Here is a 12,713-nt window from a genome sequence, read left to right as displayed (position 1 = left end):
AGTACTAAGTTTAGAGGTATGTACTAAGTACTAAGTTTAGAGGTATGTACTAAGTACTAAGTTTACAGGTGTGTCCTACTATACCCAGTGTATGAAGTGCTAGGGATGAAACCCAGACCTTTGTGGACACTAAGGAAGCACTCTCTACTACCTGAGCTCCTGCCCCAGCTTATATGTCTTCTTTAGTTTTCATTTGCCTGCTTTGTCAGATCATGTAAAGACAGCTGTAGAGAGACAGAAGGCAGAGAGAAAGAGACACTTTCTCTGACCTTAGGTGGGACTATGCTTATTCATGGTGAGGGGGCATTGTTACCTATTTGTGTAGATGGCCAAAATGCATACAGAACATTGGATGCCACTCTGTTTTCTGCTAAGCAGAGTCTTTGTCAGAGGGGGAAAGTACTAGTCCCATTGAAGAAGTCCTCTAGTCATGAAACAGGGAAGAGTCTTGATTGACTATGATGGATTAGGCAATTGCCATCCTATATTCTTGAAGAGGCTTGGAAAAATGGAGGGCTGTAAGCAGATGATTTTGTTACAGACTAGAATGAAAAGATTTTCCTGGAAGGTTGAAGGAACAGAGGCAGGGAAGGTGAAGTGGAACTGTGAGAGAAAGTGTTGATTCAGGGTGACAGTGACTGGTCCCATTGCCAGGACAGTTGCACCAAAACAGATTAGCATAAATAGGAGGGAGCTACAGAGCATCAAAGAAAGGGAACAAAATAAAATAGAGGACTAATGTAAAGAATAATATCTAGCCTGGGGTGAAAGTGATAAAGGTCCTTTTTAGCCAGAGTTTCTCCACAGCATCCAAAAGGTCTTCTTGCAGATGCATCAGGAACAAAATTGAGTTGTTTTAGAGTGAGAGCTATCTGGAGAGCATATGTTAAAAAAATTTTGTTTGTTTGGGTATAAGGAGAAGTTCAGTAGGTAAAACATTTAAAAGACAAGGAGAAACATAGGTATGAGAATAGTAAGGAGGAAAAAATGATCAAGGAGAGGATCCAGTGAGGGAGAGAACCAGAAATAATTTTTGTTTGGTGTCTTTAGGCCCCATTTCAAATCATTTAGGGTTTGTTGATATGGAAGCAGCACTGTTTGAGGAGGGCATAAATCCCATCCCTAGCAGTAGTCAGATCTAGTCCTTTTTAGAGTAGTACTAAATAGTAGTATTTTGAAGTACTGCAACAGTCAAGGAGTCAAGCTGAGTTTGAAAAGGAAGATGTTAAGTTGTTTTGGCTGATGAGACAGAGAGGTTAATTGATGCAAAGAAGGCTCCAGTCCAGCAGTTTTAGTTCTGAATCCCCAGACAATGTCCAGAATGCCAAGAAGAGGGATGAGTTGGGTAGCCCATGTTCCATTAATACCCTTTTAGAGATCACCCGGACTGCTTTGAGGGTTTAGAAAAGTGATGAGGTGAGCAAAAGCCAATTAAGGGGCCATGGTAAAATTTAACTGTTGACAAAGATCCAGAACAAAGGAGATAATAACTACCACTTTGTGGAGAACATTAATAGACAAAGTTAATGAGGAAATTTTACACCAACACTAACGTGAGTCAATATGGTTAAATGCAATTGTACAACTGGTTGGACCATTTCCAGAGTTGTTAGAAGGATAGGTAACTGTAATTAGCTGTTGGTTTACATCAGATTTCTGCATAAGGAACCAACCAGCTGGAAACTCTGTAAAAGAAGCCAATTAAAGTCAGCAATCCAAGGAATTAATTTGAACAGAAAGTGTCTGATATTTCTTGCTTTTATATATAATGAACTTTGTATATTTATTTTAAATATTAACAATAGCAGCTATTATTTAATGATAAAAACAGTATCTCAAGTTAAACAAAATATCTGGTTAGAAACAATTAGATAAAGTAAAATTGGGACTATTACCTTAAATGCCTATATCTAGTATTAAAAATATGACAATATATTTTTTAAAGATTTATTTATTTATTTATTTATTTTATTCATATGAGTACACTGTAGCTGTACTGATGGTTGTGAGCCACCATGTGATTGTGGGAATTGAACTCAGGACCTTCGGAAAAGCAGTCAATGCTCTTAAACCCTGAACCATCTCTCCAGCCTGACAATATATTTTTGTAAACATCAAATTGTTATATATTCCTTATATATATATTCCAGGATTATTTAATAAATGTATTTTATATTGACTAACTATATAAAAAGACATTTTAATTCTATATTGCATTCTACCAAAATTTTTAAGTTTAATATAAAAGGTATATTCCCAGAGAGAGTGACTTGCCTTGTCAAGAATAAATGATTCATTTTAAAGTTTTCTAAAATTAACCCTATAACAGAGCATTATAAAAATTTTATAACATTTTCATTCCACACAGTCAACCAACAGATGGAAAAAGTGAAAGCAGTCAGTCATGTCAAATCTGTAATCAATAATTTACATGTAACATGGACTGAACTAACAAAGAAGGCCAATTCTTTCCTCCTTTTGTTGGTGGACAAATCTGTAGGTCACCACATACTGACAGCAGTAATAAGCATAGTTCTTAACATAATTCTATTTAAAAAAAGATTGTTATAAAGCAAAATAAATTAAATGAGCTTTTGGAATTTCTAAGAGAATATCCACAAGCATCACTGCTAAAGTCTGTATACTCTTTGTCGAGTTTCAAGGTAAGAGTGTAGGCACTGGGCCTGAAGCTTCCTCATCTGGGTAAAGTCTGGTTATGGTCTGAAAGGACCACAGGTGAGAAAGTTGGTGAGACTCTCCTTTATCTAAGTCATCTCCAGATGACTCTAGGGCTTATGGGTTAACAGATATTAATAGAATCACTTGTTGACTCTACAAATACAAAAACCAACTGCCAAAGATATGGCTTGGATATTCTGAATACCTTTTCAAAGCTGAGAGTTTGAGGACAGCAGCCTCCTTTAATCAGGGTGTGGACCCTGAAATTAGATTTTGAAAATAGGAAGAATCAAATGTCAAGGTTAAGGGTGTGGCTAACTGAACTAGCATGCATGCCCCCATACCAGTCAGGTGGTAGGTTTAGGTACAAAGTTTCCCTGTTCACAGCATCCTCAAATGCCAGTTTGAAATACGTTGAGAATAGAGTAATTGTTATTTGCCCCTCTCCAGTTTGAGACATTTAGGATGTGGGTGCAGGCTGAGATCCTTGACTGGGCAAGAATACCCATCTCCCTGTCATTTGAGAATGAGGAGTAATTCATTTTTAGATAAGGAGGGGTGTTTTGTTTTGTTTTGGGTCAGACTTCGATGACCAGAGCTGGTCAGGCCTATACAGCCAGAGGCAGAAGCAGCAGATCTCTAGCAGGTTTTAATTCCCATGCATCCTTGTCCTGTAAGGAGACTAACAAGCATTTTACTCTGGTGGGATGGTGCTCCATGGAGGGGAACTTGTGCTCCAAATAAGGGGACAACTTAAGTCTGGGGACTTCCTGCCATGGGAGTATATTGTAAATGTAACCCATTTTATTCAACGATGCAAATTTTCATGACCAATTTTTATATACCTGATTTTGAATATTACTTTATATTAAGCAAACTTTAAGTTTACTTTAAACTTGTTTTGCTTTGCTTACTTTATACAAGGGAAGCTGGGAAGTATAGGTTTGGCAAGAAACTATCATATTTGATCACTTAAAATTTACTCTGTTATCTTTTTAATTAGGTATTTATTTCATTTACAATCCTAAAAGTCCCCCACACGCTCCCCCACCAACTCCCCCACCCACCCACTCCCACTTCTTGGCCCTGGCCCTGTACTGAGGCATATAAAGTTTGCACGACCAAGGGGCCTCTCTTTCCACTGATGGCCAACTAGGCCATCTTCTGATACATATGCAGCTAGAGTCACGAGCTCCGGGGGTACTGGTTAGTTCATATTGTTGTTTCACCTGTAGGGTTGCAGATCCCTTTAGCTCCTTGGTTACTTTCTCTGTTATTTTTTAAAAGTCACCCAAATATGCACCTTATGCACTTTTCAAAGTTTTTTCCAGTGAGTTAAACATTGCCTTTGTTGTGTATTAACCCCCTCTAGGAGTCAAGAATGTTTTCCTGGAAGAGTGTGGCTACACCTTCCCCTCCTTATTCACTGACTTCAGAGTTATGCATTACACCTCCAGGTCATTTGTATTCCATCTCTGTGCCCCATGGTACCTATGCTCATCCTGGGAGGGAGCTTTCTCATCCCAATGTCAATGTCAGCTTGTATTTCTGACTTCTCTGTAAGTGCTTTTTTATTATTTTTAATGTTTTGCCTACATGTGTACTCATATGTTACACGCATGCTTGATGTCCTCTGAAGCCAGAGTAGGCATCATTTCCCCTGGAGCCAGAGTTAGAGATGGTTATGAGCCGCCTTGTGGATTCTAGAAATCAAACTCAGGTCCTCTGAAGAGCAGCCACTGAGCCATCCCTCTAGCCAGCGCCTCTGAGTTTTGGTTGTTTGTTTTTTTTTTAAGACAAATACTAGTTTTCCTGATTGATGGTTCAGTGTCTAACCAGTTCATCATAGTTAATATCTTTAATGAACAAAGAAACATGATAAATAGATCTTCACATTTTGAGCATGATCATAATCTGAAGAAGTAAAGAATGTTCCAGAGCAGCATGATACAGTATTAAAGCCATGAAAGACACATCTGGGTAGGGAAATTACAGAGTGCCTATTTGACTACAGTACCAAACAATGGCTTCCAAAGGGGAGCAAGGAGATGCAGAGGGTAGAGTCAGATAGTAGTGTCCTTGCCAGGTGTGGTGGCATAAATCTGTAATCTCAGCATTTGGGAAATTGAGGAAGGAAGATTGCTACAAATGTGATGCCTGTATCTAGGCTACATACTGAATACTAGAGTAGAGCAACCAAGGCTAAAATGCAAGACCCTATCTCAAGAAACCAACTAACCAACACCACTCCAATCCCCCGGGGCTATCGCAGAATAGATGATAGTAGTCTTCGGCCAACAAGGTAGTTCAGCAAATAAAGCCACTTGCCACCAACCTGAATTCAGTTCCTGGGTCATACATAACAGAAGAAGAGAATCAGTCCCAAAAGTTGTCCTCTTACCTCCACACACACGCTATGGGAGATATGCTCATACACACAGAGAATGGTAAGTCTTTTGCTTAGATCTTACCTTTGAGTTTTAAAGGCATGCTGATCAGTGTTCTTCTTTGCTAACGATAGGCTCTACAATCAGATAAGGAGGTGGAGGCCCACCTAACACTCCTTCTACAGCAAGTAGCATCCCAAGAAAACACTCTACTGAAGACAACAGCTCCAAACTTGCGAGCACAGGAGAACTTAAAGACTGTCAGAGATAAGTTTCAAGAATCTGCAGATGGTAAAATTGAGTTTATAGTTGTTAGAAAGAAGATATTCATCTGTGTTTTTATTTCTGTATGTACCAACAACTCCCTTGTATTGTACCTTTCTTTTATTAGCATGCATTTCTCTGTTGCTATATGGTAATGTGTGCCTTTTAATACTGAAGCACAAATGCCTTCCTTCATGAAGAATGTTCTACTTTACTTAAAAATAGGTTTATTGGGGGTTGAGAATGTAGCTCTGTTGGACAGATACTTACCTAATACATGAAGCCATGGGTTCCCTTTCCAAATCCATATAAACTGGGTTTTTGTACCTCTATGATACCAGAACTCTAGAGGTAGAGGCAGGAGCATCAGAAGTTCAGCCACATAGTGAGTTTGAGCCCAGCCTGGCCTCATGAGACTTTGTCTCAACAAAACAACAAAGTAATATTCATTATGTTAAAACATAATCAAGATTTTTCATACCAGATAGTTAAGTATATTAAATACACTGTCAGGATTTGCTTACATTATTTAGATATTAGCTCTGTCAGGAAAAGACTCATGGAGCTTAAAAGTTGTTTTCTCAGAATTTAGTAACAGGTAAAGTATTTTTAATGCAGATATATTCAAGACAACCAAACTCAAAAATAAAGATCATTTATTTTTTTTCTTAGTTTTTGAGGCCAGCAGAAAGGAAGCCAGAATATGTAGGCAAGAGTTTGAACAGGTGAAAAGACGGAGGTACGATGCTTTCAGTCAATGTTTTGAGCACATCTCAGTCGCAATTGATCAAATCTACAAGAAGCTCTGCAGGAACAACAGTGCCCAGGTGTGTTTCTCAACCTCTGACACTAGAGGGAGCTTGATGTCAATAATGGTGCTTGTTTTCTGGTGAGAAATAAATGTCTATTGCATAGTCCTTAATAACATAGGTGCAAAGCCAGTGCAGGAAGACTGATCATCTCAAGACATGTGTTCTGGAGTCCACTCAACTATGCTGGTGGCAGACAAGTCAGAGCTACTTTGGGCCTATTCTTCCACTTGAAACATGAGTGGGGTTAGATCATTTGAGGTCTACATTTTTTCAAGTGCTGAAATCCTATTGTACTAAATTTACTTAATGAAACTACTCTCTGTATGGTAAGAAATAGTTGTGGTATTGATCAAAATATCAAAGGAGAGTGGAAGACTAAAGGCGGGATCAAATCCCCATAATATTCATTTGAATGACTCTCTGAGCCCATTTTTTATCCACCCCTGTTGTATTAGCAATAGCCACAGCAAATACTTGTAGAATTAAATATGGAAAAATATAGGTCAAGATCTGTGTACCAGCTCTGCTTGGACTCACATTAGGACGGAAATGATCCTGAATCTGAATTTTAGATTTTCAGCAAAATATAACATTTTAGTAAAATAAGCATATTAACTCATTGAAAAAAGGATTCATACATAACACCTACAGTATGTGGCCCATAGTAAGTACTCAGTAAATGCCAGAGACATGGACCAACAAGTAAGCTGATGGAAACTTTTCATAAGTCTGTGGTGTCTGCTGCTGAGATTCAACTGGAACTATGGTGGAAAGAGATGGGCTGTGGGTATGTTATGCATTCTCATTTCCCCTCAACCCAGATAACCTTGATGTCTATGGGGAATGCACAACTAAATGGATTTACAGGTATTAGTAATTTTCCCATCAAAACTGAGGAGAACCTAAGCAAGAGAAAGAATTTTTTCAGTTAAATATGTTGCCACCTAACATATATTGGTTACTCTTCTGATATGGCTAAATAAATGTGTTTTAGGCATTTCTTAGCCCAGAGAACCCTGAAGAACCTTACTTAGATGGAATTAGCTATAACTGTGTGGCTCCAGGCAAACGGTTCATGCCTATGGACAACCTGTCAGGGGGAGAAAAGTGTGTGGCTGCTCTGGCTCTTCTGTTTGCTGTACACAGGTAAGGCCACAGCAAGTTACCATAGTTACCATGTTTGTCTTTTTTACAGAAAGCCTATAATTATTTTTAATATAGTATCTAGCAAAGCTATCCTTCCAGTCATAAAATTAAGGTTTGTTTTAAGCATATTATATCAAGTTAGAAAAGCTAAAAGTACAGTCAGTCTTTGATAAAATCTGGCAATAGCTAGTAGTTTTCTAGCTTTATAAAAGTATGATACTTAGATAATCAACATAAGACATCAAGATTTCCAAAGAATGAACAAAATTTTACATATTATTTTTCTAAGCCATACTCAGAGTTCTGCTGTATAATGAAAGCAAAGTATTTTTTCCTTTGAAAAAAGGAAGTGGGGGCTTGAAATCCTCATTTCCACTGATGATGGCTATACTGTTTCCCTTGAAATATAAATCAAGAAACAACAGTTGAATAAAATTAAGATGAACAACAGATTTCAGCAATCATAGCAGGCAGTAGCAGTGTGGGTGCTGGTGTCTTCTCATCACCAGAAACAGAACATAGGAATTTGACTTCTGGTCTCAAGAAAGAAATGGGACAGGCTCCCACAGGAGAGGTACAGAGAAAACCATGATGAGGTAGACACAGGATAAAAGCAGAATGAGATTATCACTAGGTAGCAACTCATCCTTTCACTCTATTAAATAATCACACTTTCAGGCTCGGGAGATTCCTATGAACCAAACAAAGTGTCTTCCCTAAAAATATTTAATTTTGCCAGTGGTGGTGGCAAAATCCCACCATTTGGGAGGCAGAGGCAGACTCTGGGAGTTTGAGGCCTCTGGAACAAAGTGAGTTCCAGAATAGCCAGGGCTGTGACAGAAACCATGTCTCAAAAAACAAAAAACATCATTTTTGTTGGGGGCTATAGTTCAGCAATAGAGTACATGTCTCCCATGTATGACACCTTAGGCTCATTTAAGACACCATTGTGGGGAGATTTATTTTCACTGGAGGAGATAGTGAAGTACATTTGTAAACAGTTTCCCTAATATAGAGAATATTTGTAAATGAAAAATCCCATAAATAAATAAAAAAAAGGAATGGAAATATGCATGGCCCTGAGGTACTTTCCAACAATAAAAAGATTAGATTGGTTAAGAATTACAGGAATAGCCGGGCGTGGTGGCGCACGCCTTTAATCCCACCCAGCACTCGGGAGGCAGAGGCAGGCGGATTTCTGAGTTCGAGGCCAGCCTGGTCTACAAAGTGAGCTCCAGGACAGCCAGAGCTATAAAGAGAAACCCTGTCTCGAAAAACCAAAAAAAATAAATAAATAAAAAATAAAAAAAGAATTACAGGAATAAGTTATATAGATAGCTAAAGCAAGACTGTTCTAGATGAAACAATGAGTAGCAAGTGTAAAAGGCTCTGAGGCCAAAGTGTGCTTAGCATGTATGGAGTATACTTCATGTGGCAGCGATGGCAGCAGGGTTAGGATGCTGTTCTTTTGTTGTTGTTTTTGTTTGTTTTTCGAGTCAGGGTTTCTCTGTGTAGCCCTGGCTGTCCTGGAACTCACTTTGTAGACCAGGCTGGCCTTGAACTCAGAAATCCACCTGCCTCTGCCTCCCAAGTGATGGGATTAAAGGCATAGGATGCTGTTCTAACAAGCAAAGTGAAAAGACAATGCTGACTTGGGACAATGTGAGAGCTAGAGGTTACTGACAGACATGGAATGTGTAGGAGTCAGCCATGGCTCCATGGGTTTGGTCTAAATAACCCCTTAATTGCTGCCACTAGCTGCCCACAGGAGAGAACAGTGAGGGAGGGGGGTTGCTGGAGAAATGATGGCTGGATGTTCATGTGAAATCCAGTGTGCAGACATGTAAGAAAAGAGCTCAGAGCTGTCACTCAAGTGGGCATGAGCTGGGCATGGTGGCACAAGACCTCTCTCAGGTTCTAAAAGGTCTTGATTACCCTAAGAATTGTTGCTCTTGGTCTAAGTCTTTCATAAAACAAATATGAAGTTGTTACTCATGTACATGTTATTCTTTTCTAGTTTCCGGCCTGCTCCATTCTTTGTATTAGATGAAGTAGATGCAGCCCTGGACAATACTAACATTGGCAAAGTAAGTTTCCTATTGAATTCAACCCCCCACTCCTTTTAGTTTTTCAAGACAGTGTTTCTCTGCGTAGCCCTGGCTGTCCTGGACTGTCTTGCTCTGTAGACCAGGCTGACCTCAGACTCAGAGATCTGCTTGCCTCTGCCTCCCAAGCACTCTGGATTAAAGCACTCTGTGGTCGACCACCACCCAGCTTCTTCTGCTTTCAATTTCTAATAGAATATTTATGTTCTAGTTTTATTTTATTGCTGTGACAAAACCATGGCCAAAAACAATTTAGGGAGAAAGTTATACTTTTTTATACTTTTGTCACAGTCTTATCAATGAGAAAAGACAGGAAAAACAAGCAGAAGCCTGAAGAAAAACCATGGAGGCAAAGAGCAACAGTACTTAGGGTAATCAGACCTTTTAGAACCTGAGAGAGGTCTTGTGTCACCATGCCCAGCTCATGCCCACTTGAGTGACAGCTCTGAGCTCTCTTCTCACATGTCTGCATTCACCCATTTGATGGCTTACTTGTCAAACAAAACAAAATGCCCAGATAAACCACTCAGAACTTGAGTACAGGAGAACTGAGACTCAGACTTTTGTCCTTAGCAAGTCCCTGAGGTTGGTCTGGGTTAGAGCACACTGGGACTAACTGCTGTGTTCTCAAGATCACTGTGCTTCTGGAGTGCCACACAGTGAGTGAACGAGACAAGTTAAAAAGCCACATTCGCAGAAGGGACTCGGGTGTTAGAGACCATGCTAGTAGCCGTGATGCAGGATCAATGATAGAAATAGTGATAGTAGGAACAGGAGAGAAGAGGATTTGATGGTCTGGATATAAAATGTCCCCACATAAAGGCTGTGGCACTGAAAGATTTTCTTCAGTTGAGCTTCCTAAAGGAAATTTTGAGAGGGTAGGGCCTTCGTGGGAGGATGTTAAGTGATTCTAGGCATTGCCTCAAGGATACTGGAGGTTCAGACTCTGTGCTTCTCTAGAATTACACCACCATACCCTCATCATTTTGCTTCCTTGGAATTGAGCTTCCTGAAGGAGCTAAAATTCTTTATCCAAGACTTGATTGTAAAATCATATACACTTGCCACGGTTACCCAATCTTTAAAAGCCTTGAGTTATCAACTCAAATGTGATTTTTAAAACTAAAAACAAAGAAAGAGAACCATTGTTCCCAGAGCCCAGAGGAGGCCTTGCCTTGCTGGTGAAAGGTCTGCTTTTTATTTCCTCCCAGGTCTCAAGTTACATCAAAGAGCAGAGTCAGGAACAGTTTCAGATGATAATCATTTCCCTGAAAGAGGAGTTCTACTCCAAAGCTGATGCACTGATAGGCGTCTACCCAGAGGTAAGAGGGGCAGGGCAAGGACAGGCCCCAAAAACTCCTCCGACCCTGCCAGCCTTGGGATTTCCTAACACAATCCAGGAGTTTGTAGACATTCTTGGGTTCCTACAATGGGTAAATATAACCAAATGATTTTTTTACCTTATTTTTTTAATTGGGTATTTATTTCATATACATTTCCAATGCCATCCCAAAAGTCCCCCTGCCCTCCTCCCCTACCCACCCACTCCCACTTCTTGGCCCTGGCATTCCCCTGTACTGAGGCATATAAAGTTTGCACATGACCAAGGGGCCTGTCTTCCCAGTGATGGCCGACTAGGCCATCTTCTGCTACATATGCAGCTAGAGACACGAGCTCTGGGGGTACTGGTTAGTTCATATTGTTGTTCTACCTATAGTGTTGCAGATCCCTTTAGCTCCTTGGGTACTTTCTCTAGCTCCTCCATTGGGGGCCCAAATGATTTTTAAATGAGTAAAATTTATGAGTAATTACTCAGATACTCTCCTTGACAGAAAGAAATTTAAGACATACTTAGGTGAAAGAAGGAAATGGAAACTGAAGGCCATAGCTCAGCAGATGGCTCAGCAGGTTGGGGCACTTGCTACCAAGCCTATTGATCTGAGTTTGATCACTGAGACCCACGTGATAAAGGGACAAAACCAACTCATCCCTTCCCCACACACAAGAGTAAATATGTGTAGTAAGAAAAAAAATCTCTAAAACTCCAGGGTAGTTTGGTACTTGTGTTTTGCAAAATAGTAGTACATGGTAACAGAGAACAGTTAATACTGTGCTTCATGTTTCTGACTTGTTAATATTTTGCACAAAAATTAATCACTATTGTCAAAAAACAGATTCACTAGAAGCTCCAAGGCATACAGAAACTCTTATAATTTCAACACATCCATCTCAGGTCAAAAACTGAGCTAGGGTCATTAAGATGGCTCAGCTGGTGAAGGCACCAGCTGCCAAGCCTGACAACGTAAGTTCCATCCCCAAGACCCATGTAGTGAAAGGAGAGAACTGACCCTGAAAGTTGTTCTTTAACCTTCACACCTATACCCTGCAGGCACACGCCCACAAATACTCAAAACAAAATTTTAAGTAAAAAAACCTGAGCCAAGAGAATAGAGCAACAATTCAAGGCTTTCTGTTTTTAAGCTGTTCCACTTTAAGGTAAGATAAAAATTAATTTACTGGGCCAGGTATGATGATGCATGCCTTTAATCCCAGCACCGAAGTGCCTGAAGTAAGTACATTTCAGGACAACCAGATCCACACTGTGAGTTCCAGGACAGCCAGGGCTAAATAGAAAAACCCTGTCTCAAAAAACCCACACAGGATAATGAATCCTTTTAAAATGCATTGTTAGATTAACTAATGACCTAACTTTAGTAAATACTGTTCCTCTGATCAGAACTGACTAAAACTGTCCTACCTCCATTTCAGCACAATGAGTGCATGTTCAGCCATGTGTTGACTCTGGACCTTTCCAAGTATCCAGACACTGAAGACCAAGAAGGCAGCAGGAGCCACCGGAAGCCCAGAGCACCACGAGTATCAGTGTCCCCAAAGTCTTCCCAGTCTCGTTAGAAATGAGTATACTCTTGAACAGCCACCAGCTATAGAAGCTTTACCCTGACCCTGTGGAGGTCAGGACAGTCTCTGTTTAGACCCATGTGTCATAGAAGAAAAATCTCTTACCATTTCAGTAGAAAAAACTATAGCCCACTCCAGCTAAGGAGTGCTCAGTGCCATTCCAATGGGGGTTTCCTATGGCATCAATGAATGAGGTATATGGTTTTCTTTTGCTTTTAAGGGCTTTTGTTTTGAAACAAATTGGTTATAAAATTTTGAATTCTGCAACATCTTTACTCTGGTCTTGTCTTGGTTTATTTTTAAGGGAAACAGCTGGTCTGGGGGTTTTGGTTTTTTGTGCTGCTGGAGAAGGAACCCAGAAAGAATGTCTAAGTGTTATACCACTGAGTACCTCACAGCCT

At 39.9% G+C, this 12,713-nt stretch overlaps 1 protein-coding gene across 1 annotated transcript in view; it reads left to right on the top strand.

Moving 5' to 3' along the window:
• The window catches only part of Smc1b (structural maintenance of chromosomes 1B), a 62,652-nt gene extending 50,073 nt beyond the window's left edge, over nt 1-12,579 (top strand). Inside the window, exons 20-25 of the mRNA XM_021183942.1 lie at nt 5,201-5,357; nt 6,003-6,157; nt 7,137-7,288; nt 9,306-9,375; nt 10,605-10,715; nt 12,163-12,579. Of these exons, the coding sequence (XP_021039601.1) occupies nt 5,201-5,357; nt 6,003-6,157; nt 7,137-7,288; nt 9,306-9,375; nt 10,605-10,715; nt 12,163-12,306 (789 nt within the window). The 3' untranslated portion in view covers nt 12,307-12,579. The remainder of the gene's footprint in view (nt 1-5,200; nt 5,358-6,002; nt 6,158-7,136; nt 7,289-9,305; nt 9,376-10,604; nt 10,716-12,162) is intronic.
• The last annotated feature ends 134 nt before the right edge of the window (nt 12,580-12,713 follow it).

Source organism: Mus caroli, chromosome 15 (assembly GCF_900094665.2).
Source record: "Mus caroli chromosome 15, CAROLI_EIJ_v1.1, whole genome shotgun sequence".
Classification (NCBI taxonomy): domain Eukaryota; kingdom Metazoa; phylum Chordata; class Mammalia; order Rodentia; family Muridae; genus Mus; species Mus caroli.
The sequence above is the reverse complement of the archived record's forward strand: the minus strand, read 5'-3'. Positions and strand labels throughout refer to the sequence as shown.